We start from the raw sequence: 26,070 nt of genomic DNA, 5'->3' as shown, positions 1-26,070 counted from the left end.
CGCTGTAATAACAATCACCCGACCCTCGAGACCAAGAAACATCTTGTCCAAATGACTGTTGGTGGAAGAACCCAATACCGGACAAAGGCGGATGGCATGCCGAAGGAGATTGTAAAACAAATTAATGGCCTCCAAAAGACCTTCATAGGCAAACAAATTAGTATAAAAACCCTTAAGTCTAATAGACATGCTGGTGGTAAGAATGTGCTTGATATTGAAAATAGAAATGACGCAATAAAAATAATGACTTCTAAGGAATATCTTGACCTCAGTAGCGAGAGACCCTTGTGGGCAAAGATGGCAGACCGACTACACAGTCTGGCGGCACCTAAAAGCACATCTGCAGCGTTCGAATCAAGAACCCTCCATTACCTTCAAAACTGGTCGCCATCAACTAAAAACCTCCCCAAACCGCTACAAGACATAGCCAAAATAAACAAAAAATATGGCATCCACTTCAATGTCTGGAAACCATCCCTGGAAATACAACGACAATTACCGCTATGGCACCATTTCGGCCGGAATTCAGAACGACAGATAAATAACTCACCAAGCTGCAAATGTCTCCGTGGAAACCACAGTATCAAAACAATTGGTGATGCGATCGACATGCTCCTACGAACCCAAGATCCAACACATCAACCGTCTATCAACTGCACCTGCCAAGAGTGCAGTAACGACAGAAGGGAACGCAAATGTAAAAACCCAGCAGCCTGCCTCCAAGCAGCTGTCAACCGACTTGACCAAATTCAACCAAAATGGGATCCGAGACAACATGACGCTACCGAAACCTTTGCAATAGATGAAGAAACGATTGAGAATGGCGACATGGTATTTGATCCCACCCTTGGTGCTCCATCCCTATCAGACGGCTTCAGAATTTTCACGAACATTCCAATAGAATATGAAAACACACCAAGAAGGATACGTATATGGCAAAACCCACCAGATGACACCCCGCTCAAGGTCTGGTGTTGTGGTAGAACCAAATATACCCTGGACGTTAAGAGAGCCGGTGCTGGTGTATGGTATGAGACCAACGACTCAAGGAATGTCAGTCTACCCATCCCGGAGAATCTACGACAGACACAACCAACAGCCGAAGCAGCTGCCATTCTGACCGTGATCCAACGTACCAACCCAAAGCAACCCCTAATCATCCATGCCAGCTCAGATGAAACAATCAAAAAGATAACTAGGAAACTAACCTTATGGGAGGACCGTGGCTTCCTCAATGTGAAGGACAAAGCAATATTCAGGGCGATGCTAAGCTCCCTTCGCGAAAGGAAGGCATACACCATTTTCCGCAAAACAGTACGAATAAATAATGTGCCAGCTCATGATGGTTCTGTTAAACTGGCAGACGGCGCAGCCCGCGAGCGCCTAGCACATGACCCGAATGTTGATCTGAGTTTTAGCTCGAACTCTACACTACGGGGTATCAAACTTACTAAACTAACACAATCAATGGCCTATAAAACGATCATACATAGCTCGAAACCCCACGTTCGTAAAACCACTGACATCAACATAGAAAAAGCGACCACCTCCCTGAAAATGAACTTCGACCTAACGGTAACCCAAACAAACATTTGGAAAGGAACGAGAGACAAAGTTCTATCCCGACGCTCCCGGAATTTCCTCTTTAAGGCCCTACATGGATCACATCGAGTGGGAAAATGGTGGGAGAACATATCCGGCTTTGAATATCGAGCAAAGTGCAAGTTCTGCCCGGGAATACACGAAAGTCTTCAACACATCATCCTGGAATGTAATAACCCACCACAGAAACTAATTTGGAAAATGGCCGAGAGTATCTGGCCAACAGACAGATTTGGATCATGGCCCACAATTGATTTTGGCACCATACTAGGCTGTGGAGCTATTCTGGTCAACGATAGTCACGGAAATGTTGATATTGCTGCAACACGTCTTATGAAAATACTAATCTCAGAAAGTACTCACCTAATCTGGAAGATCAGGTGTGATATAATTGTAGGTGAACGCGAGACTGAATTCTCACTACAAGAAATCTACAACAGATTTTCAGCGACAATTAACACAAGACTGCGAAGGGACAAACTGCTGGCAAACCGTAAGAAAGCCAATGTCCGGACAGCCACGCGTAACCTAATCCGGCGGACATGGCAACATACTCTGTCCGCTGATCATGGACATACTGGCGCGGATTGGACGAAGGGAACCGGGGTTTTAGTGGGTATTAAGCCTCTACATACCATTGAGAGAGAAATAAACCGACAAGCGGTAGGTATAGGATAAGTAACTGATAATTGGCTTGAATCCCACACTACGGTGTGACACCGTGTGTATCAAGTACATTTCCTCGGGGTGGGCCCGATACACTGGGCTCCCTCGTCCGAGAAGGTTTTTTAAATATTTGCCCTTCACCCGCTACGTACAGTACGAAACCAGTATTTACGGTTGTCTTACTGTTCTGTCTCCGCTAAGCCAAGATAGCGCTGACGCGTACCACTAAAAAAAAAAAAAAAAAAAAAAAAAAAAAAGAGAAACTCACTCGGAAGGTTGAAAATTAGAGGAGCTAGATAGCTCGGAAGAACACGTCTTTGCTTGTGGTCGGTCTGTTCCCCAGTCGGAGGGGAATCTAGAAATCGGGTTCGAGTTTCATTAATTGAGTTCTTCTGATGGCTCAATGCTAGCATGTTCATACTCCGGATTGGACCGGACGGCATAAATCTACTAATAGTTCTTATCAGGAGCATCAGTTCCACGCATCTTATTACATCGCATCATTCAAACAATCAGAACTAATTGACCAGGCTTTTCCGTCTCCACTATTCGCGACAACTTGTAACCCATTCCCTCCACTCGAAAGTCGTCGTCTTCTCCGCTATTCTGGGCCATTTTACCCAAACGATGATATCAATCTCACTTGAGCTGGACGACACTGGTATCACCCGGGTCCCTGCCTATTTATGTCCAAAATGCCAGGACTCGGAATTTTTCACACCTACACCCACCTCTCTGCCAACCGTCATACATCACTTACGACGGAATAAACCCCCTTCAGAAGATGAGAGGTCCGAGGCCCTAAATGCACTCGAGAAGGAGAAAGAAGAGTTGAGGCAATTAGACCGCGCACTCAAACCGCTCTTGGAATGGAGACGTTCACTCGAGAAGAGAATCAGGGAGCGTAAAAGCTGGCTGACTGGGGTTAGAAAGCTCCCGGTGGAGATCCTTAGAGAAATTTTTGCCTGGGTCTGTTTATCAGAACAGCATACCCTCTCAATCTACAAGGAAAAGGAGCATGGAAGTCATGGGAAGTCGTTGGAAACCATTGAAATGCTCCCGATAAACTTATCTCATGTGTGTTACCACTGGAGGCAGGTCGTTACCACTTCCCCTCATCTGTGGACATCAATATCCATTCACGTCTTCAATCCTTCTCGGAGCTTCAGCCCTCTCCTCGCAACTTACCTATCAAACTCTGCCGATCAACCATTGAGAATTCGCCTATACGACTCAGAGGAGGCGTATCGTTGGGCCCCAGGACATGAATACAGGGAAGATATTCTGGGAGACCATGGGAGATTTATCTTCGACACATTGCTGCATCCTGAACATTCCCCCCGTATTGAGAGCTTGGACCTCGATCGAATCGACCTTCAGGTGTCTTTCAACCGGCGACCCGCATACTACAGATTTTCTCGGTTACGACAGTTCTACTCGAAGTCGATGGAAGTTGGCTCAGCGCCAACTGCCTTCTTGCGAGCGCTGAAGTATGCTCCGTTACTCAACACAGTCATGCTCTACGATATATGCTCGCCCAACGTACAGCTCCCGTTGTGCCAGCTCACATCCTTGACGCTAACGGTCGTAGACAGCGAGGCTCTTTTCGAGATCCTACCTTGGTGCTCGAAGCTTCGGCAGTTGGTTGTGCTGGAATTCGACTTTCCATTTCCCGAGGATTCTAGGGTTCTCAACCTTCCATCCCTTCGAGAACTGTACATTCTATCACATCGATTTCCTGAGGCAAACCCCTCCTTCCCCGCTGAATATCTTGTCTTTCCAAAGCTGACGCATTTTCAATACATGGTCAAAGGCGAATTTCTCCCTTACTACTCAACGAATTGGCCATGCCCTTTCTATCATTCGGTGGTAAGACACTGTTCTTCGTCGTTGAAACAGGTCACTATCGCATTTCACCGGGATAGTCTGCCCAGCGATGCAAGCCGGCAAATTCTGCAGTCATTGCCGAATCTCACCCACCTTGATGTTCTGTTATACGATGATCCCCACTCGTTCATCGTAGCTCTTCTATCTGCTCTCACAATCCAGGCAAGTCACGGTGGGGATGAGTCGGAGAACCTGGCCACTTCCGAGATTCTCGCCCCGAAGTTAACTTGGATCTCCATTGGCACCGTTCAAGATCCGTCGTTATACACCTTTGGGATGGCAGAGTGTATAGCAGGGATGATGATATCGAGGGGACGGGAGGCGTTGCAAGCAAAAGGGTTGGATTCGGCCATGGTGTCCTGTCTGTCATATGCGCTTTTCGACTTTGTTCTTGATCAGAAAGTGAAGCTTACAGAGGACTCAGTTGAAGAGCAAAAACATTTCTGGAACTACCTACTCTGTATGCCGCTAGAACCTGGTACTATTGTGGCTAAGAGGCCTTGAAACAAGTATCGGACAATGGGTGCTCGACGGTGTAAGGGCAATTTTAAACGCAGCTCGTCATGTAGTAGATTACTGCGCATGGGGGCATGCTGCCTTAATTAAACTCCCAAAACACTTTTTATACGTCGGTCTTCTACAGAGCTTGCGGCACTGGTACCCGTGAGTATTATCGTCATGCCATTGTTAGGCATTTTCAGCGTACCTGCCTTTGGACCCATGACATGTACACCGTGATTTCTCTAATTAGACCTGACGCGGACGAATAAGCGGCTTTCTTCCCACATAAAACCTCGTGGTGTTGCCTTTACCATTTCTCGCCCCATTCCGTATCTGCCATGTTGTCTCCAGCAGATATCAATGTTCCTCAATCATCCTCCACACTTACGGTCAGAGCCTTCAATGTTCTGACAAGCGCTTCCAAAGCACCGCTTGCTTTGTTCTCGGAGCCTGTTCTTCCTGGTCGAGTCCTCTTAGATCATGTTCCTGCATACGCTTTTTTGATCGAGCATAACGAGAGCCAGAGACGGGTGATGTTCGACCTTGGTCCTCGAAAGGATAAAGATGGATTCGCGCCTCAACTCCATGCAGCGGTTTTGTCTATTCCTGGCTATGAACTCCACGTGGAACGGGATATTGTGGAACAGCTTCAGGATGGAGGGGTGGACCTGGATTCGATTCAAGCCGTCATTTGGAGGTAAGTCTTGCTGTTCGTATCAATGATGAGTACGACTGACTATCGATCATGAAACCAGTCACACTCACCTCGACCATACGGGTATGCCATGTTGCGATTCGAGAAGGAAATATAATCCTCGATCACGTTTTTCGTTGCACAGGTGACATGTCTAAATGGCCTTCCTCCACGAAACTCGTGATTGGTCCTGGAAGTGACCGTAGAGGATATCCCACTGTCCCGGATGCTGTTCTTCTCGACAGTGATTTCGCGTGAGTTTCCTCGTTTATGTACTTAGTGTTGACATCGGAAGACCGACTCACCGAGAGACAGGGGACGTCAAGTAGAGGAATTGTCCTTCACTGACTCTTCTCTCAAAGTTGCTGGGCATTCCGCTATCGATTTCTTCAAAGATGGTAGTTTGTATATCATCGACATGCCTGGGGTATGCTAGCACTCACCTCACCGTGTCGATAGCCCAAAATAACACCCTTCTCAGCACTGCCCAGGCCATATCGTCGCCCTCGCACGGGTCAAACCAGACTCCTTCATCCTTTTCGGGGGAGATACCTGCCATCACCAGGGCCAGATTCGTCCCAATGAACACATCCACAGGTCGTATCCCTGCCCTGATGATATCCTCTTATCTGCCAGAAAATCCGTCTCCACTGAATACTTTCCCTCACCTCTCCATCCTGGCACGAACGAATTTGACTTGAGCAAGCGCACTACTCCGCTTCTGACTATCCCCCCTCCACCGTCGGCGTACCATGATCGAGAACAGGCAATCGAGTCACAGAGAACTCTAAGCGTGCTCGATGCACATACGGATGTATTCTTGGTCACTGCGCATGATTTGACATTAGAGGGAATAATTGATTTGTACCCGGCGACTTTGAACGATTGGAAGGAGAAAGGGTGGAAGAAGAAGGCTATGTGGTCTTTTGCAGATGTAAAGAGCAAGGCATTCATCTTCAGTCCTTGTTGACGTTGATGAGCACCTTTAGCAATCTAAGTGGGCAATAGTAACACATCCGGAATTGAGTGCACGATATTCACGACTTGTACAGATGGCCCGTCTAGGATAAATTTTCTCCGTTCGCTGCGTCGTGCATGACCGATTTCGTGAACTTTAGGACGATTTTGAGAGAAAACGCGTTTTATTCCCGGCTCTTCAGATACAGAATCCCCTTTTCTTCCGACAGATTTGAGATAGATCTGAATAAAAATAAGAAATCAGGTCCTTTTAATCAGAAATCCAAGACGGACGAAGGTATTCAAGCGAAAGGCTATCCCTCAAAGTTCTTCGGCGATCTCTCGTTGACTTTTCCAACTGAGGACTTTACCTTGTAGGACATTTTTGCAGTTTTACATCATTCTGGCATATATATGGCGCCCATACTCAAACAGCCTCAGTCTTGACTCTTGCGACGGTTCGATGTAACGAAAAAGTAAAAGCCAAAAACGGCCTGGATGGAAGTGGTCAGATATCGAGACGATAACACATGCAAAAACTCTTTCTTTACCACTTTAGTGAAATCGACGAAGCCAACAGATCCAGACTGATGCAGGCAAATCCAGGAAGTTATGGGCTAATGTGGGTGCGGGATACCTTTACTACATAATCACGTGCTATGTTCGTGATATTTTTCGCACGCCATGACACGAAAGTACAAGCTTCTACTTTTTCACAAACCAAGAGGTTGTGCTTTCATAACTGGGCTAGAATCCTACAGGTACGAGTTGACAGTAATCCCTGGAGATTTGGATTGACTGAGTGTTTTCCTTCCTTTACAGAATTAGTTTAGACCACAGTTTGAATCTCAAGCACTCTACAAAAGAAATAGAAATCTATTGCTGAGAGTAAAACACAGGCTCACGGCGATCTAACTGGGACTGAACTCAAGGTTGACTCAAGGTGAACTCATCTATCTCATGGCAATTAAAGCAACTTGTTCTGAAGAGTCTCAGAAATGACTCTGGGACTCACCGGAAACAATTATCTCATACTTACCAGGTGCCATTCTGACTCGTCAGAGGTATTCAGTAGCATTTGATTTGAGATGCGCAAGGCGAGCCTCAGATCAGCGCCCACGAAATCGAGTTCGTGACTACTCCGACGAAAACCCAACGAAAACCAATTGTCACCGGACGAATCAAAGACAAAGCGCAATTCACCTCAAGTCAAAGTCATAACGCACCAATTGGTGGGTGTGAGAGTCCAAGTCAGTGACACAAGTTTGAGAAGTTTGAGCTTAAGGAGGCTGGAAGCCCGAAACACCCGAAGATGGCCGAAACCGTGGGAATAACATACCATTCCGAGGTATTGCCCGTTCGACGCAGCTTGACAGCTTCCTTGATGTCTTGAACAACATCTCGAGGATCGGCCTTGCCTCACCTATAACTCAAGGTGTCAAGCTTTCATTAATGGATCACAGCGGCGTTTCTCAGGTCGGAAGCAGACCTTCTAAATCGAAAGATAAGGAGAAGGCGAGTCATAAAACCTCGACAACACGCCACCGGCTCCCTTACGTTTTTTCTTCTTAGAATCGTAGCGTTGGCACTGGTTCGGGGACGCGATATAAAGAGAAGTCAGTTTTGAATTTAAGCCTTTGATGGTTCTTTCGAGCCCAGTTGACGCAGCCAGATTTCAAGCTTTACGAGAGAAGTATGAGCTCGTTACACAGGTGAGCCTGTCGTTACTTTCGTTTTCTCCTCATTTTGACCAAATTTCCTCTGTCTACCTCTCTTTTAATTATGAAGGCGCAACAACTGAGGCAGAAGGAACTGGAAGTCGCTACAGGGAGAATGAAAGGCTTACAGGAGGAGATTGAGTGCGTGGCAGTTTTTTCTTCTGGTTTCGTGGCGTTACCTAACGACTTTACGCTCGAAAGTATGCTCCTGGATGCCTTCATTGAAATGGCCCATGCTTCACCTGTCCTGAGGATCGACGAACCACCACCAGCTCAGCCAACTCGTGAAGAATACGCCGCTCGTCGTCGTTCGTTGTCGTCAACGAGGGATCAAACACCTCATAGAAATAGCGAACCCAGTTTGTTCGTTCAGCACCCTCTAGGATCTCATACAGCGCCACCACCACTACCACAGGCGAATTATACCAACGGAACTACCAACGGAAAGCGGAAACGGAGAAGAATTACTGAAGTCCGTATCATTTCTTTTAGTTTTTCACACGAACGCTCACCTATCTCGGTTAGGACGATGCTGATACAGAAGAAGAAGCGAGAAGAGGTAGTAATATGGCTTTCATAACCGAAATAATCAACCCTCACGAGCGATAGCCGCAGTTCGTCCTCATCTCGATGAGGGCAGCAGATCGCATGTTCTCCCACCTATTCCCGTTCAAAGCCTTCTTTCTGTTTTTTTTGGTTCTTCTGAAGCCTGCGGATATCTAATTTTGTCTGAGGCTTTTCTCTCTTTACACGAGGCGCCTTGTTGGGTGCCTCAAATTTCTCAAGCCCACATTTTATTGAATATTCTCGCCGTTATTCGCACCTGTTCTAAAGATCATCTCTTCTATTTTTCCCCTGCCTTAGTAGTGTACCGCCATGTAATATCTATCATCAAATCTCCACCTGATTAACAGTTCCGTCCAGAACGACGTTGTGGCGCAAGTTACCTCGAGGCTCGAAGCTTCCTCCATCAAAATCATGATGCATGATGTAGCCTCCCAAAGATCTTAAACCGTAATCAAACATCGCATACCCCGTCAGATTTTATTCGGTCCCTAACTCGTTTTTGTTCCGTGAAAAGAAAACATGGTATTGGGGTAATCTTTTGATTTTACACTCTATCTATGTAGGTGGAATAATCGGTTACAAGGGAAAGACAAGTGAAAATAAGGAGATGGGAAGCCAAAAAATGAGTTTAGAAGGTTTTTTCGAGCAGATGTACATCAAACGACTAGAAAACAACATGGGAAGAAAAAAGAAGGTTTTTTGCGGTATAACTGGGAGGGGAAGAAGAGTGGGGGATACGTCCGATGGAGGTGAGGCGAACGAGGTTTGTGTGCGTAAGTTTCCGATCCAGTGGCGAGAAGCTAACAACGATGGATAAATAAAGGGTCGACGGATAAATAACAGTTCGAAGATGATACGTTGGAAATGAGTGGAGTAGCTTTTTCTGGGAGATGTTCCCGGTACATGATCTAGAAGAAAAGAGGGAATATGACAAGAATAGAAAGAAGAAGTGTCCCAAAAAGCGCGAGCGGAAGAAGACTACAATCCTGAGTCACAAATGAATGGATGGAATTCTCTCAGAAACGGGCAGGAAACCCCGAGCAGCGAAAGGATGAACGTCGAAGCTTGGGGGAACCGGGTCAGAACTGTCTCCGAAATGGAATGTTCTAGGGAATAAACCGGATGAAAGACAAGTCGAAAGCAGGATGGAAAAAGATCTGAGCAAGGAAAGCGTGAACGGAACGATGACAAAACTGGCGGCGATGGTATATCGCGAGAAAAAGAAGAAGAAACCGACAAGGGAATGACAGCAACACACAGAAAAAAAGGTCCGCGCTGATCAGAACAACCTTGGGAAACGACGAAGGAAGAAAGGACATGAGTAAAAGAGGGAGAAGGTATATGAGACCATGACGATGACGATGATGTTAATGAACTCATGGTCAATCGTGAGGGTACATGATAGGAGGGAATGTTACGAGAAAGATGCGAGGGATCGTGTGTCGTATGGAATGTGGAAAATGGAAAAGATGAATGAAGAGGCAACGGATGCGAACTCGAGCATGCGAATTCATTTGGGGATTAGGTTCCCAACCTACATCATATATAACCTTCGTGACCGGAATCACGGCCTCAAATGACCACGATCCCATCCACAAAGGCTATCCTCCATCTGATTTTCGCTATCGCATCGAGGGCAATATGCCTCTTTTATCTGCTTGCCTGTCCACCAGGTGCTGCGTTGTTGGGTACAGAACCAATGCCCATTCCCATTCCTTGCCCGCCGTTATTACCTCCCATCCCTCCACCCGCACCACCCGCGCCCCTCGACGAGAGTCCGACCATCATTCCTCTCTGACCAAGATGTAACAGACCACTTCCACTCCTTGGTCTGCCATGAACACCATTCCCACCAGCGCCGCCCCACGGAGACAAGGCTCCACCACCGCCACCCATTCCCATACCACCATAGCCCAACGGCGCAGAGTCACTTCGCGCACGAGTGGAGAACTTCTTATCAGGCGGGCTAAGGAACGGTTGATTGTTCGGAATCTGTTGCGGAGACTGTAACGGGCTCTGTTGCTGGTAGGGACTTCCAACCACACCTCCAACACCGACATTCACACCAACAGCCACCCCCATATGGGCATGATGCGGCGAGTGAGCATATGAGGGCAGGTCATCCACGCTCGTGCTCATCCGTTGCCTCTTGGTCGATCCTCTTCCCGTAATCGTCTGTCCACCTGGTCCGTCCCCAGGACCATCTCCATCGCCCGTTCCTGCTGTCGGAGACATGACAGAAGACGAAGATGACAGCGAGCCGTCTTCAAATATGTCATTCACATTCGATCCACCTCCGCCGCCGCCGCCGCCTCCTACACCATCAGTCTGATCGTTATTCGGGTGAGGGCTTCCACTCCTTGAGCCGTAACTGTTAAGAGGGAAGCTATGTTGCCTGCTCAAATGGTGAGGCTGATGGTGTTGGTGAGGATGATGTTGATGTTGATGTTGGTGGAATTGTTGATGACTGGGTATATGTCCATGTCCATGGATGTGCGGCGGGAATTCCATGGCTGTGGGCGACGATCCAGGGCTCATGTTGATTCCGAAAGGATTGTGGCCGCCTGGAGGACCACCAGCAGCGCCAAAGCGTGCTGAGGTCGCTGTGGGTGAAGTGATATATATATTGGGGTTGTCAGAGGGATCGGAGGTATTGGTATTGCTGGTAACGCCATTCACGGTGGTGGAGCTGGCATTCGCAGTGGTACTAGAAGAAGCCGACGAAGAGACCGTTGAGGTGGAGGAAGGACCCGAAAGAGGGGACGTGTCGAGGAGATCCGCTATAGGGAATGGGGGTACTGGGAGAGAGATCAATCAGTCTGGCGTTCTCGCGAGAAGAACATTCGATAGGGGTTACAAGATGAAGGCAACAAGCCAGAGAACAGGTTGAACAGAAACTTGAATGGAATAACTCACTGCTCCCATGAAATCCCTTCCCAACCAAATCCCACAGCCTATTGACTACGCCAACCAAGCGATCAACCTTTCGCCTTTCAGCGGCGAGCTGATCCCACATTCGACGATTGTCTTCCCGCATGGAGTTAAGTTGAGCAGCAACCTAGAAGGACCATGATTAGATTGTTAGAATGACGAGGATTCGAATATTGATGGAGTGGTGAAGAGAAGACGGAAGGCTAGTAACGAGGCATTCCTAGGACATGGCGAAAACCGAAGATAGAATCTTACCTCTCCAGGTAATTCGACTCTCTGCTTCACTCCGGGATCAGGTTCTAAGGCCTTTCTCTTAATTTCGTCTAATAGGTCTGGTCGACCACGAAGAAACTTGTGATGAGAAAACTCCCATGTTTGAGCATCTGTCGAGGTGCGCTGAGCGCGCGGTGTCTACATGAATGATTTAGTGAGCTTTAGGTGTCACAAGCGGGAGAAGAGGGTTCGAAAAATGAACTAGATAGGCGTGGTACGGTATTCACCGATACCATCGGGATAGATGATGGAGGATGAAAATGAACGCATACCCTGTTTATCTTATGAAATCCGTACATGTTTAATTGTCTAACGAAGCTTGAGAACTATTGAGGCACAACGCGTCAGAAATGGGAATCAAAACTGTAAGGATTACGACTGACATTGTTATGCTTGAAGTGGCTACCCAGGATACTTCGACTGAACTCTCCGACGTTTGAGACCACGAAGGAGGTACCTAGTTCCGTCCAGGTGATGAAGTGAGCGCTTTTCGGGTCATTGATCATTCTGTAGATGGTCTAATGTCAGAACAGGAACAACAGGGATACGAATGAAGGAGAAACTAATGTTTTACATAACGGGATTGAAGAATAGATTAGCAACACGTTAAGGGTGCTAGTAAATGCGTGCGTCCGGTGATAGAAGTTCAAATAGGAAGAGGTCACGAAGACAAAAAGACGTGGAGAACATGGCAGGCGCAGCATGTAGGGGAAAGTGAACAAAAAAAACGTGGTAGAATTATCAAATCGTACACGATCAAGAAGGGCGACGAAAAAAGAACGATGTCACAGCGTGAAGAAACACAGAGAATGATAGAGAAGAAGCATCTTTCGTAAAAAAAGAATGACAACTCACTGGTATAACTTCGTTACAAAGTTATTAGTGGGCATGGGCTTCCCCAACATACCCATTATACCGCCAACCCCTCCCAGAATCCCTGGAGCTTCTCTCATGCTACCGTTCCCACCGTTCCCACCACCTGCAAAGAGACCATTATTACCGTCATCATCGCCTCCGCTCCCGCTGTTGTTTCCATCAATCGGGCTGGCACCTCCGCTTGGGGTGCCCAAAAACGTGGCAGACGTCGTCGTAGAGACTGCTGACGAGGGAGGCATCGAAGAAAAGTCGTTGTCCATGTCTATATCGCCATCTACGGTATTGTAAGTCGGAGTGCTATCCGGTGGGTCATTAGGGTCGCTATCTCCAGTATTAGGTCCTGGTGTCGATGCAGAGGGCAAAACAGCCGAACTAGGACCGGCGCTAGCTGATGATGGGTTACTCGTGAAGCTTCGTTTCCTCGACGGAGGGGCTGAATTGCTGCCAGACCCCGAAGAGTTCATCGAGGACGACGAGGCGGACGTCGTGATCCGCAGCGGAAATGGTCTGTTTGGATATTGTTGTTGTTGTTGTTGTTGTTGTACACGTTGCTGGTGGTGAGGATGATGGCCGTGAGTATGATGATGCTGCGGGTGAGCGTGGTACCCATGCGTCGGCGACACGCTCAACGACGAGATGTTCAGACCCAACGAAGACGGGGTAGAGGTATTTCCTTCCCCAGAGCCTGGAGGAAACCATTGCGCTTGCGAATCGTATCCGGAAGAGCTATCCATTATTGACATTTAAAAGGCATAAAGAGAGGTTTTGTCGTTAAGAGTGGTGACGACGGCAAACAATTCTGTCGACGAGGACGGCGATGAGGACGAAAGGGAGACAGGCGCTCGACAGGGCGAGAAATCCTTGCTCGGTATCCGATCAAGAGTTTCCCATTTTGGTAGAAGAGTTTCCCACGCAGACATAGACCACGTGGTCGGTCCTAGCGCGCTCAGGGACCGCCAGCTGGCCTCCCCTCTCGGCCTCACTCTATTCGACAGGACATTTGTCGTTCCCGCTTAATTCATTTTGACATTTCTAGGTTGTTCTTTTTTTGACGATAACTCCCACGTATCTTCCATAATGGTGAGTAACAGCTGTAGTAACTCAATTCACACAGCACTGATAGTAATGACTCGTAGCCGACTCAGCACACGTACCACGTTTTATCGTGTGCAAAGTCTTTCTCATGACCTCTACGATAACCATCTCTGGTGACTCTATACTATTTTTGACCGAGAAGATCTCCCGGGTTCATATTTCTCCCCGTGAGCCAACTCCAGTTTTCTGACTTGGAACCGTTGGAACGTTCTTCCCGTACGGCGAGAAAAGTGTATTCATGTGGACATCGAAGTACCGAGGGAAATCATTCATGCCACAATTGAAACTATCGGGTCAGAAAATTGAATTTACAGTCCCCCACCTTTAATTCAGTCATCAAAATAAGGCTCGATTGTCTTCCCGCCCTCCTTCCCGAGCCTGCAACCAACGCCGGGATTTTCTTTCCCGACTAGGCCAAATGTAAACGCCGACGCCCAACGTCTAGGTGGGGAATGGAGTACAGTGTCGGATGCCATCGGCATACTCGGGAGGAATCCCAGACACTGAGACAGTCTGAGCGACGCAAATTTGGCAGGCCATCGAAATGCTCTCCTCGACTGAGGATCTGCAAGCAGCCTGTAAGGTCAACCGCAGCGACAATGCAAGTCACGGTAGAAGTGTGGCCTGCCACTCAAAAATAACTACTTATTTACTCATCAGTGATAGCTGTTAATTTGTTTTTCATCTTCATATCGTCAGCAACCCGCAAGTTGAGCGCCTCCGCCTTGGAATCGGATCCCAGCACCTCCGAGGACACAGAAACGGGATCTTGTTACGATGCAAGCTCCAAAAACTGCGCGCTTTTACTTCTACTCAAGAGGATTCTTTTCCTTGACTGACAGGATACACACATCAATCATTCCGAACGCCGTCCTTCAGGTTCGAACGGTCGTGCAAGTGCCACCTCAGCCACTCGTAGTCATGATCCGCTCATTCAACGTTCAACCCCGGACCATCATTGTGAATGTGACTTTGAGTTCAATTGGAATTACGGACCTCGTACATGCAGGATTGGGGATGAATCGAGACGGCACGAAAGCCAAGTCGAAGGACAACAAAGCCTGAGAATCCAACGGGAGATCTTCGGAAACTGTTTGATCCCCTTCTGAAGATTTCTTTGACTCGCACCATACCACAAATCAAGAAAAAAAATACGACTGATGTCAAGTGAGCGCAGACGTGTAAGGGTTACACCCTTATTCCCCCTGATCACGCTACCTAGGGAACACCTGGTTCACTCCTAGTCATGTCTCCAGTCCCTAACAAGACGCGTACCACTAAGATAAAAGTATTCAAAAAAAGGTATACTTCACTGACGAGAGTGGGATTCGAACCCACGCCCCGAAAGACCAGATTGATTGAACATCAGATGTCCTGATCCTTAGTCTGGCGCCTTAGACCGCTCGGCCATCTCGCCATAGCAACCAGATGCAAAAGTTTCGTATAGACCAGCTGCCCAATCCTGCACTTCTACCATGTATTGAAGTTCCAGTATCCTCTACTCCGGACCCCAGCTGACGAGGCTCTTGACTTTGAGTAAACCCCCGAAGGGGATTCAGGTGCACCATCTTATCACACCCACGTCGTATTCGGATACCAGGTATACCCTCCATTCGAGAATCCTCAAGTTAATTTCTCGCACCTAAATAGGACTCAATAATGTTAATGAGCCGCTGGGTGTAAGGACATATTATGTGTCTGGGTCACGTAAATCAACAGACGAGGCAGACGAGCCCTGCGATAGATTTGTGCCCGTGTCTTGGCAACTAGGACTGTGAATGGGGGAGATTATAAGAAAACTAGCAAACTTGCCCTCAGACCATACGCGACGCCTTACCATACCAAACTGGTAAGAGCTCATTCCTGCGCTCGTCAGTGCAGTCATCAAACGATTTGGCAAGGGCAGACCAGGCCATTTTTTGGAATTCCCATCTAGTTCTGTGTCCAAATGTAGGAGTGTCGCCGCCGTACGAAGGCGATTTTGACGATCTCGCGACATATGCTGTGGAGGTAGTCGCACGACCAGTGGTCTGTTTATGTAGAGAGGTGAGTACACTCAACAAAGGTTTCGCATGTATGAGCAGACTGTAGGAGGAGGTAAGGTCCGAACTGTGGGATACTGTCAGTACTTGGTTCACACAAACACGTGGTACGCACACTCAACGCGATCCAAGCAACGCGTCTCTTTCATTCAAGGTTGCACTGCCTTGCAACACCCCCTTTCCCCTTTTCAATAACAAAAACAAACTCTTCCCAAAGCCTCCACGATGCCTGCTGCAAAACACGAACAAGATCTGGAGCCACATCAAGTTATCCAGCCCCTTTCTAAGCGAAGACGAACAGATGAGGTTATCGACTTAACGAACGACTCAAACGAGTACACGTACAAAGACCGTTCCGGAATAATAGACCTCACGATGCAGGACGTCTCTGCCAGAGCTTTCGATGAAGAAGAGGAAGTTGATGAGGAGATAAGAGATATACTAGCTCAGTTTGCTGCTCAAGACGAAAGTGAAAAGCTAGCGAGAGAACTCCAAGTGCTGGAGGAGGCTGGAACATCCAACTCACATGCCAGCGGCAATGAACTTGGAACTGCTTGTGAGGAGAGCGATGAGGCTCTTGCTAGAAGGTTAGCTGCGGAATGGGAGGAAGAAGACGGGATCGTCATTCGGGAGGACGATTCGGAAGAAAGCCATTCGATATCGAACGAGCTCGAAAGAGATACACCTTTTAGTGTCGAGAAACGAGCAGTCCACAGTGACACCGGCAAAGACGACCGAGAATGCCCTGGAGATGACCTTGATCCTCTCTTCACGTCAGAACGCCCATGCTCGAAATGTGGAGCCACGGTTCCGTCGCCTCGCAGCTATGTATGTCAATCCTTCAAAAGATATCATCCATCTTATCTAACCCCGTCATTCATTTAGGTTGTATTGAAAGGAGACGGTCCAATTCCGCCTACACTATCATTTCTTTTACACGCTCCCTGCACCGCATGCAAAACAAATCACTGTCGAGGTTGTTTCCAAACCGTCAGCTGTACCGTCTCTTGTAAAGGAAAGCCTACCAAGAAAAGTAAATCTACCACCAAAACAGCATGCACGGTTCATTCATGCTGTGCCGAAGGTCGCGCTATAGCTATATTCGAGCTACTGGGTGGCTTTGATTGGAAGTACCTTGGGGAACAGGAGATGTCAGCTACTCGTGTCCAGGAGGCAGCTTCTCGAGCGACGAAGTCAAGTCAAGATAGTGTGGGTCCCGGAGGGACTGGATATAGCTCTGGAGGTTACGGAGGGGGATATAATTCGCAGCGACAGCAAGGGGCACAATCGACCGCCACCAAGCGTTCAGAATCAGAAAGGCTTTCAGAACATTGGGATGAGATCGTTTCACGAGCGTTCCATATTCTCATTGATCTTCTCCCGCGACAGTACGCAGACGATGCAGAGATCTATGACATGCTTCCCCATTCGTCTATAGGGAATCTGATTGCACTGTCATGCGTTCCGGAGTACTTGGTCAGTTTACTGAGGAATGACTCTGGTATGAACATCACTAATTAGCGTTTCCGTTCAAAAAACTGATGGTTTCAATAGTTTCAGATTGGATCAAGCGCAAAGACGTTTATTACGCCATGCTCGCCCTTCTCCGACGACTTTCTGAATGCGAGCTGACGGTACAAGTCCTCGTTAAACCCCGTCGGGAACAAAAGAAACCCCACGGGATAACAAAGTTGATGTGGCGCGAGGAGGAACTTGTCTGGAAACGCGACAGCGAGGGAAACATCGAAATGGCTCCCCCTCTGTTTGACTATTTACGGAAGCTCACGAAGCAATGTGAAAGCTTCCTGGCTAGCGCTTCGCAAGCACAGCTGCTGGAAAATGGTAATGGTGACGCCAGCGAAGAAGATACGATATCAGCTGCTTCGCTTTGCGGTGATATTATCGCTGTACGAGACGATATAGTACGCGCGATGGGTGTACTTGGGATCTCTCCAGATGAAGGGGGGAACGGGATGGGGAAAGGGAAAGGGAAGCATGCTGATCCTCGACATGCTGTGGAAGAGGAATATAGGTTTACTTGCGAGAAGCTGGGTTTCAAACATGTGGAGCTGGCTGCTTTCGCTGGTGGTGATGGACGGCTACAGAATATCTATTCGTATGCTGCTCAGTTATCTGAGAGTCAGACGGCGACAAGGGTACCCAAGGACCGTTTCCACCTCATCAAGGAGCTGGCGACGATGGCGACGAGTTTACCTGAAGGTATATTCGTGCGTGTGGACGAGACTAGGAATGATGCAATGTTCGTTCGTTTGACCTCTTATTCGTTCGCATGTTCGATTGTTACATTCTCTCTCCTCTTTAGAAAAGTCATGATTGCAGGTCCTACCTCGACGCCGTACGCTGGAGGATTGTTTGAATTCGTGCGTTTCGACCCCCCCAGTCACAGCTCTTTCCTTGGTTTAAATCTCCTTCCAGGACATCTTCCTCCCAATGACTTACCCGAACACGTCTCCTCTCGTCACACTAAGGACAACAGGAGGAGGTTCTGTTCGATTCAACCCGAACCTATACAATAACGGCAAAGTCTGCCTTTCCTTGCTCGGTACTTGGTCTGGAAGGTACGCCCACCTTGCTATTTTTCTTTTAGCCCTTGTACCAACTGAACGTATAGTGTTGACGAACAGTGGAAACCCGGGAAATCGACCCTACTTCAGGTCTTGGTGAGTATCCAGAGTATGATCTTCGTAGAGGGCCCTTATTTTAACGAGTTGAGTGTCGTTTTCTTGACTCGCTCTTCGTCTCTGGTATTAACCCTATTCTCAGGCCTGGATATGGATCCGTCGACCTGAAGAAGCCGGCGAGCATCAGCTACAATAGGAACGTTGAAGCCCAAACATCACGTTGGGCTATTGTTGATTGGCTTAAGGATGAGCATAAGGATGGCTTGTGGGCGGTAAGAGCTGACTCTCTTCGTTTTTGAATGGGGACGTTGCTAATAATAGGTGACATGAATTTTACAGGAAGTCATTGCTGCACATTTTTTGATAAGGAAAGACGAAATTCGGGAACAGTTACGTCTTTTCTCTTTTCCCTCGGGATTTGAATTAATATATGAATCTCAGACTACACAAATGGACGTCGGATAATCCCTCTATAATGAGTTATAGCTCGAGCAGGGTTGGTACGTTCACGCTTACAGCATACTCAAATTCTCCTACTGGGCCGAACTTGGGTACGGACTCGTCAAACGTAACCCAGCTGATACTTCTTCTACAAGCAAAACCAGTCTGATGAACTTGATACAACAGGGATTTCAGGTTGTGAAGTCGGGTTCACCAAATGGGAGTGGCCCCATGAGCGTGTCAAACGGAAGTCACGTCCCAACCCACAATCTTATAAGCACGACCGGTGTAATAAACTTGATACGGGGATTTGACGATGGGATTAAGACAATAGAACGTTGGGGTCTTTACTAGCGAGAGACACGCATCCGCAATTCTACTGATTTCTTGTTTATCGTACTCATCGGTTTTGATAGTCAGTTTGATTTAACACCACAAGAACTGGCCACTATTTGCATGTCAACTAGCTACCATTACACCAACTGAATCGAGAAGAGCGAATGAATGTGCAAGAAGTCCGTCGTGAGTAAAAAGTCCAAAAAGTCCATGGTAGCAAATAACGTGTATGATAGCAGTGCAAGTGTCCGTTCATATTTTGTTAAAAATGGGGAGATTCTGACGCATGGCATGAAGATCTGAGGAAAGCGTTCCAAACGTAAGCACATATGAAACAAGAGACGCGCGTAACGCTCACCGTCATAGCCATCAAAGCCCACAATCCGAAGGAGAAACTTCCTGGGCATCCACCTGGATGTTACCCAAGTGAACCGCCTGTCCATTCGTCAACTCGTCCATCGCCGCCTGAGCAACGTTGAAGCCGCTGCCAGCATGATCAATCCCGATGATGTTGATCGTCTTTCCAGTTGCCGGGTAGGTAATCCTCCAACAACTACCACATTTGTTCGAGCCATATCCTGTGATAGCATCGACAGCACCGATGTGAGGGAAACCAGGGAGAGAACCAAAGGTCGAGTATCCGCGGGTGATAAGACCATTCGGCCCGTCTGAGCAGGCTACGGTGGTGAGAGAAGCGCCACTATCGTCGTAATGGTTGTCGTACTGCAACTGAATGGCAGCGACAGAGCTGGTGAGGAGAGCGATGGCAGCGACGAAGAACTTCATGATGAGGAAATGAGGAGGCGGTTGGTGAAAAGGAGGCTGGAGTGGGGCAAGCTTGAGTCAGGAAGAACCTGAGGAATACTGAGCTTCTGCTGTTTCACTTTTTATACGTCTTTCCCAGATTCGGAGGTGACGGAAACGGAGTCAAATTACAGTAACTGCACTTCAAATCCGGAATCTCATGAAGGCAACTAATGCCCGCCCAAACTATCAAAGTTTGTTCCGCGGAAGCACGCCTAAGTACCCTGAAACACGCATCAGTCACCTAACCAATCCTTCCCTCATATAACACTTACATACTTCAACGGCCATGGACCACCAGAGGCTTATTTCACATAGATTTAGATTTAGATGCCTTCGAACCGTCGATCAAATGACTATTGACCAGTCTTTCCGGAGCTCGTGTTCGTGGCATCGACACGTAGGACGCGCTCGTATATAAACCGGCGAAGCCTCCGTGACTAAGGTGTATTCAAGCAGAGTGGATACTAGGCCTGAGAAGACGGCGTTCATAGCCGCTTACAGCGTTCATCTGAGATAACTTGGTCAATTTGCCAGTGCGACTTACACAGCGCACGACTTCCGCTGGCATAGCCCCCAAAAGCGATCGTTTCGAATTGTGAAGGCTGCCACTAAGAATACCACAGTGAATGAATGTGAATGAATGACTCTAGAACACGGGTAAGAATAACTTGGCAGTACCGAGTGGAATGATAGCTACAGCGGCACTCGGCATCTCGAACATCATCCAAACGAAACCAATACGGCACTCTAAGAAGAGCCGAAGCGGCCGTTGACCTAGTGGTGTCCTCGACTTGTCCTTCAATGGAGATTTACTCCCTCATTCAAACGCTCAGCCTGGGCTTGACTAACTGCTCAACTTACGTGCGCCCTCAAAGCCCTCCGAGATGGCCAAGTCGGAGAGATGAGAGTGAATTGGCCACAGATATGTCCGGATATAATTAGAATCCGGGAACATCGTAGGCAAATAGACAAATGATCTGTACAGAATTTGAATTACGCGCCGTAAGACTTACAACAAGGAAAATAACTTGCTTTAGATAAGTTAGCTCGTGGAGCAAGCCGCCCGGTAAGCTTGAATGAATTAGCGGCAGTTCTTTATCAGGTGTGATCGTTTGATTCTCTGCACAGTGCACGGGAATCGGATCAAGGTGGGTGGTTGAAAGGATTAAGATACTCACCGTTAACTGTCGCTGTTCAAGGGTACTCGTCAATAACATTCTGCCACTGCTCTATCAACACCGCACCAAAAGCTTTAATCTTCTAAAAAGACCACCGATGTCTACAAGCTCGCGTAAAAGAAGGGCGAACTTATGAGTAAAAATCAAAGAAAAATCCCGCCATGTAGCATAGTACGAAATCTAGACACGACGGTGGTCACAATTGCGACTCTGCCTCGGTCCTATCACTTTGTTGAATGAGCTTCTGATACTGAGATAAACGCTACAGAGTTCTTGACAAGCGGGCATCCCAAATTCGACTCATTTGGTTCCTATATAGTCCTCGTGAGTGTTGCGGAGAGGCTGGATAACGGCGGAACTCACTAGAAACGAAAGGCTATCAGTCTTCATACTCGGACGGACGAGTACCGATCCGAGTAGGTGCGTAATAGCGTAGAACGTTCTATTCGTAGTTGTACTAAGCAGATGCCGCACAAGACGCTAACTTGAATTGAAGTTTGAAAGTCTTTCACTTGAGTCCCAAAAATATTCGGAGCATCGGGTATATGTAGTAGGTGAAAAGCTCGAAGCACGGCTCCTTAACCAGTGAGAAATATTCTGAAGATTAGAGACAACAGAGCATAAAACTACTGAGACTGACAGATTAATCAACGCTCTTTGCATGCTGTGTTGTCATTCTTTCGTACTCGAGGTCAGAAGGCAAGGAGGTGTGGGAATACTTTACCAAGTGCAAACTCGTGGAAAGCCGTGGCAGCGAAATTCGGACCGCCCGAGCTCGCGACTCTCATCATGGCGCTTCATCATCTCGTTATTTTATTTTATTTTAAGTTTTACGTGGGTACAAGTAATCGACGCCAGTGATCCTGTGCTTTATATTGTTCGTTGCCTCTGAGCTTGTGTGTTATTTCTTCTTACAAACCTGAGGTCAATGTAAACGCGGGTGACACACGTTGTGACAGCTCCCTCCTGTCTCCTCTCTCTTCCCTTCATGTTCCGTCGACTTGGCCTCCGCGCGAAACAGAGAACCATGCAAGCTGACCAGCCCGCCGCCTAAATCAGTAGTCTCACTTTCAAACACAAGGCCCTATTCACCGCGCAATTTCCAAGACTACGAGATGTCGATTTCTCACTACCACGAGGTTCAGTCACGTTATTGATTGGTGGAAATGGAGCTGGGAAGAGTACCCTGTTGTATATCCTTGCTGAGAAAAGGATGGTTCAGGAAGGAGATGTTAAGGCATTCGGAAGGATGTTTTTAGGAGTTTTGCAGATGTACGTGCTCTTGTGCGTCGCTTTCTTTTTGACGAGTTGTTTTCTTATTACTTCTGGCGAACCTAGAATGTTGTATATCTCGGAACTGAATGGTATGACCCCCCTGGGCTCTTTCGAATGCCGCTACTAGAAGGTTTCTTATCGATGGCAACCTTTCCGGGCAATGAGAGCTGGTGCTCGAGGCGACATTGTAGTTTCGGAATTCCTAGATAGCATTGGAGGTTATAGATTCAAGGAGCGTAGAGATCGTTTACTTGATATCCTTGACATCAACCTGGACTGGTATGTCTTTTGTTTTTTTTTGAATTTGGTTGCGGTAGCTCACACCACTCATTTCATTTCCCAAGGCACATGGACGGAGAGAGAAGGAGAGTTCAACTCTGCATGGGCTTGATGTGCAACTGGGACATTCTTTTACTTGACGAGGTGTGTGGCTTGTGCCTTTGTCTTTCCGAGGGATGAGGTTCGAAGTCTAACAGCAAACCAGGTCACCGTTGATCTCGACGTGCTCACCAGATTTTCGCTCCCCAAATTCCTGAAGCAAGCGGCCAATGAACATAAAGCTACTATAGTCTGTTGGTGTTCTTTTTCTGTTCATTCGCAATCTTGACTGGTATTAACCTCCGTCTCTCAGATACCACACACATCTTCGAAGGTACTTTCATGCCTCAAACCTTCCTACCTACGCTGACTCATACTCGAAACTTAGGAATTGACGACTTTCCGAATCACATAGCTCACATGCGGGATAGCACTTTTGTCACCAATCCAACGTCTTGGCCAATCCCTAATAGTAATTCGAAGAGTTTGCATGCCATTGCGCTCGAGTGGATTGGCAATGACAGAAAGACGCGTGATCGTGAAGAAAAGGAAGGGAAGCGGAAGAAGGTTCGGGGTGCCAGGTTTCAGGTATCACAGTTCTTACGTCTTCTCTCCCTCGCCGATGGAGTCTAATCAACTCCACTTTAGATCACCCCCACGGACTCTGAAACGTTTTACAGAAAGTTCGTCACGCCTTCCTCTCTTCCTTTGCATCGTGATACTGACGACCCCTTGTTCATAGGTACGACTACGGCCGCCAGACGAACCACTATACGTGAGGTGCTTTCGACACCGCGCCTCTGGTCCTGTCGACTTATTAATCGGACTCAACTCCTTATATCGATATTCAACTATACCCCCACCCGCAAGTGTATTTCAACAGACATATATTCATCTTTCCGGAACGTCCAGTGTATACATTCACGCATTCGCATTGTAATACAAAACAACTCCGTTTCTTCTTATTTCCCCATAATCTTAATATTGTTATCGAAAAATGTCAGACCCATACTGACGGCGAAGTTGTATCTCCTTCCTCATAAATCAATCTCAACAGTTTTCCCTCTCTAGCTTATACAGGTCCGCAAACGGATCATGATTAGCGTCTTTATGTGGCATGTACTCCATGATACGGCTAATATCGTTCGCCGTCTCAGCCCCGTAAACCTTTTCAATGAAGGCCAGCGTGAGATCGATGCCAGCCGCAACTCCCGACCCAGTCCAGATGTTTTCATCAACAACCCAGCGCGCATGCGAAACCCATTTCACCTTGGGACCGACTATTTTCCTCTTGTACCACGCTGACTTGTTTGACGTCGCGAACTTGTTATCTAGTACTCCCGCTCGTGCTGCGAGCCACGAACCAGTGCATACTGTGATTAGGTAACCGTTAGGCTTCTGCGCCAGCGATGGATAGATAGTCCGAATGAAGTCGACAATGGGCGTAGTGCCCTCAAAGTCACGGACTCCCAGACCTCCTGGGACGAGAAGGACGTCGAGATCCTGCGGTGGGTCGCTGATTGTATGGGTTGGAACGATGGATTCACCGAAATTGGAGCTATGTTTTGTAGAGATCGGATCCAGTGTAGGTCCAATGATGGATAAATTCATCGGAAAATTCATGGATAAGATGTTCAAAGCATCAAGTGGGCCAAAAGCATCGAGAGCTTGGAAGGCTGGGAAAAGGAGGATGCCAAAGTTGACAGGGAGATTATCTATAGAACGTGAATAACAACGGCTTTTTGAATTCTTGAGGACGCACCATTTGAGCCCGCCATTTAAGTACGTGTCTTATCGTGGAAGTTGGAAGGAAAATTATCACCGTGGGAGCTTTTGAGTCGCGATGGTGGCGCAGGTCAAAAGGCAAAGAGGCGTGAGAATAGTTTGCCGAATATCGACGGCCCTATATCGGTGAGCACGTGGAAAACTTACTCACATTTGATCGTCCATGTCGCGCTTGAAGCTTTCGAGTGTTTATCTCAGTATTAGAAGCTCATTCACCGAAGTGGTAATTATAAGTCCGAGGCAGTTCGATTGTGTTCACCTTCTACCTCTGGCTCGTGTATATTTCGTACTACGCTACATGGTGAGATTTTTCTTTGATTTTTCACTCATAACTTTGCCCTTCTTGACGCGAGCTTGTAGACAGATTCAATTTTCTGTTGGGGGTTGGCAGAGCGGTGGCAGAATACGGTTTACAAATGCCCAATAATAGTCAAAGGTGAGAGTCATTGTATTGGCTCCGGTGCAGGGAGTCCTTGAAATGACCACACTTGATAAATCGAAACTGCCGCAAAACCTCCACGACCTAACTTATCTGCCAAAGCAAGTTCTCCTTGTTGTAAGCCCTACGGTCCGTCATTCAAACTCTGTACAAATCATTTGTCTGTTCTCCTACGATATTTCCTTTAAACTCCACTGCAGGCCATTCAACTACCTCCCTTGTGTCTTCCCTAAGCGTTCTGGTTCGCGTTCCTGTTGTTCCACAACGCCTCCGACCTATCCGCCTGAGGAGTACCTGACCCATACATAGCCGAAGTAACCGTCATCGCCGCCTCGCAGATCTCGGCCCTCTGAACCTTCTTATCCCAAGTAATCTGCTGATAATCCTTCAATGTATCTGTATCCGTCAACGCGGAACAATCCCTCCTAAAGTTCTCCTTCTTCGTAAGGTCCGTCATCGACGCCCAAACGTTATAATTTTGCAAAGTGAGGTCCTTGTAAAGCGTCACAGCGTCGACAGCGTTGGCGGAACTGTTGACGCTGCTGAATCTCCAACAGATGAAGGATATGCCTTGGAAGCAGGAGACAACGGATTTGCCCGGGGTGTCGTCCCATTCCCAATTGCCCGGGTTGGGGAAGGATCCGTAGAATCTGACGATGTCGCCGATGAGTTTGAGGTCGGGTTTAGCGTCGTTGCGGGCGTAAGCGATGTACCGGGTGATGAGGTCGGCAATTTGGGCTTTGGTTGGAGGGGCCATGGTTGGTCTGTTCTGTTCAAGTGGAGGGGTGAACAATTCGTTGGGCAGGAGTAGCGAATGTGGGTTGGGCTTACTGCTCAAGATATGAAGTTCGAGTGAGTACTTGGGTTCTGGATTTTGGGAGAGTGGTTGGTCAGGTATTTATACCACACTGGAGGTTCCTGCTTACAAGTCACTGGCTAAACCATGTTGGACGACCAGAGTCATGTAGACGCCGTCTTTCCTTGATGGGAGTCAGAGGGTTCTAGCCGATTAATGGCTTGACAAGTGTTTTCTGCATCGA

At 47.6% G+C, this 26,070-nt stretch overlaps 10 protein-coding genes and 1 non-coding gene across 11 annotated transcripts; 5 read left to right on the top strand and 6 right to left on the bottom strand.

Annotated features, from left to right (window-relative positions):
- The first annotated feature begins 2,797 nt into the window (after positions 1–2,797).
- E1B28_008020 (uncharacterized protein) lies at positions 2,798–4,766 on the top strand. Its single transcript, XM_043152803.1, has one exon. It carries the CDS (start codon positions 2,896–2,898, stop codon positions 4,657–4,659), a length of 1,764 nt encoding a protein of 587 aa, XP_043010890.1. The 5' UTR covers positions 2,798–2,895; the 3' UTR covers positions 4,660–4,766.
- A 228-nt stretch (positions 4,767–4,994) lies between these two features.
- E1B28_008019 (uncharacterized protein) lies at positions 4,995–6,320 on the top strand (the record flags this gene model as incomplete). Its single annotated transcript, XM_043152802.1, has 5 exons — positions 4,995–5,353; positions 5,412–5,434; positions 5,496–5,604; positions 5,666–5,777; positions 5,832–6,320. The coding sequence occupies 5 exons, from the start codon at positions 4,995–4,997 to the stop codon at positions 6,318–6,320; spliced, it is 1,092 nt and encodes a 363-aa protein (XP_043010889.1).
- A 1,351-nt stretch (positions 6,321–7,671) lies between these two features.
- Positions 7,672–8,946, top strand: E1B28_008018 (uncharacterized protein). Its single transcript, XM_043152801.1, has 6 exons — positions 7,672–7,822; positions 7,880–7,923; positions 7,980–8,019; positions 8,096–8,166; positions 8,227–8,497; positions 8,551–8,946. Exons 1-6 carry the CDS (start codon positions 7,760–7,762, stop codon positions 8,632–8,634), a joined length of 573 nt encoding a protein of 190 aa, XP_043010888.1. The 5' UTR covers positions 7,672–7,759; the 3' UTR covers positions 8,635–8,946.
- A 624-nt stretch (positions 8,947–9,570) lies between these two features.
- E1B28_008017 (uncharacterized protein) lies at positions 9,571–9,972 on the bottom strand (the record flags this gene model as incomplete). Its single annotated transcript, XM_043152800.1, has 1 exon — positions 9,571–9,972. The coding sequence occupies one exon, from the start codon at positions 9,970–9,972 to the stop codon at positions 9,571–9,573; it is 402 nt and encodes a 133-aa protein (XP_043010887.1).
- A 270-nt stretch (positions 9,973–10,242) lies between these two features.
- E1B28_008016 (uncharacterized protein) lies at positions 10,243–13,415 on the bottom strand (the record flags this gene model as incomplete). Its single annotated transcript, XM_043152799.1, has 6 exons — positions 10,243–11,390; positions 11,509–11,650; positions 11,779–11,934; positions 12,069–12,122; positions 12,180–12,303; positions 12,652–13,415. 6 exons carry the CDS (start codon positions 13,413–13,415, stop codon positions 10,243–10,245), a joined length of 2,388 nt encoding a protein of 795 aa, XP_043010886.1.
- Positions 13,416–15,080: 1,665 nt separating this feature from the next.
- On the bottom strand, positions 15,081–15,184 carry E1B28_008015. Its single transcript has one exon. It is a non-coding gene; the product is annotated as a tRNA-Leu (tRNA).
- A 769-nt stretch (positions 15,185–15,953) lies between these two features.
- On the top strand, positions 15,954–19,264 carry E1B28_008014 (uncharacterized protein). Its single transcript, XM_043152798.1, has 10 exons — positions 15,954–16,637; positions 16,695–17,310; positions 17,364–18,069; positions 18,133–18,190; positions 18,246–18,388; positions 18,442–18,537; positions 18,594–18,723; positions 18,791–18,840; positions 18,893–19,019; positions 19,079–19,264. The coding sequence occupies exons 1-10, from the start codon at positions 16,035–16,037 to the stop codon at positions 19,244–19,246; spliced, it is 2,697 nt and encodes an 898-aa protein (XP_043010885.1). The 5' UTR covers positions 15,954–16,034; the 3' UTR covers positions 19,247–19,264.
- A 136-nt stretch (positions 19,265–19,400) lies between these two features.
- Positions 19,401–20,083, bottom strand: E1B28_008013 (uncharacterized protein). Its single transcript, XM_043152797.1, has 2 exons — positions 19,587–20,083; positions 19,401–19,527 (listed from the first exon to the last, which is right to left on the bottom strand). The coding sequence occupies exon 1, from the start codon at positions 20,012–20,014 to the stop codon at positions 19,598–19,600; it is 417 nt and encodes a 138-aa protein (XP_043010884.1). The 5' UTR covers positions 20,015–20,083; the 3' UTR covers positions 19,401–19,527; positions 19,587–19,597.
- A 2,565-nt stretch (positions 20,084–22,648) lies between these two features.
- E1B28_008012 (uncharacterized protein) lies at positions 22,649–23,585 on the top strand (the record flags this gene model as incomplete). The annotated part of the gene is made up of 7 exons (XM_043152796.1): positions 22,649–22,767; positions 22,833–22,911; positions 22,973–23,060; positions 23,120–23,140; positions 23,195–23,394; positions 23,455–23,489; positions 23,549–23,585. 7 exons carry the CDS (start codon positions 22,649–22,651, stop codon positions 23,583–23,585), a joined length of 579 nt encoding a protein of 192 aa, XP_043010883.1.
- Positions 23,555–24,658, bottom strand: E1B28_008011 (uncharacterized protein). The gene is made up of 2 exons (XM_043152795.1): positions 24,569–24,658; positions 23,555–24,521 (listed from the first exon to the last, which is right to left on the bottom strand). The coding sequence occupies exons 1-2, from the start codon at positions 24,582–24,584 to the stop codon at positions 23,857–23,859; spliced, it is 681 nt and encodes a 226-aa protein (XP_043010882.1). The 5' UTR covers positions 24,585–24,658; the 3' UTR covers positions 23,555–23,856.
- Positions 24,659–24,958: 300 nt separating this feature from the next.
- E1B28_008010 (uncharacterized protein) lies at positions 24,959–25,899 on the bottom strand. Its single transcript, XM_043152794.1, has 2 exons — positions 25,862–25,899; positions 24,959–25,799 (listed from the first exon to the last, which is right to left on the bottom strand). Exon 2 carries the CDS (start codon positions 25,785–25,787, stop codon positions 25,260–25,262), a length of 528 nt encoding a protein of 175 aa, XP_043010881.1. The 5' UTR covers positions 25,788–25,799; positions 25,862–25,899; the 3' UTR covers positions 24,959–25,259.
- Positions 25,900–26,070: the final 171 nt, after the last annotated feature.

This window comes from Marasmius oreades, chromosome 4 (assembly GCF_018924745.1).
Source record: "Marasmius oreades isolate 03SP1 chromosome 4, whole genome shotgun sequence".
NCBI lineage: Eukaryota > Fungi > Basidiomycota > Agaricomycetes > Agaricales > Marasmiaceae > Marasmius > Marasmius oreades.
The sequence above is the reverse complement of the archived record's forward strand: the minus strand, read 5'-3'. Positions and strand labels throughout refer to the sequence as shown.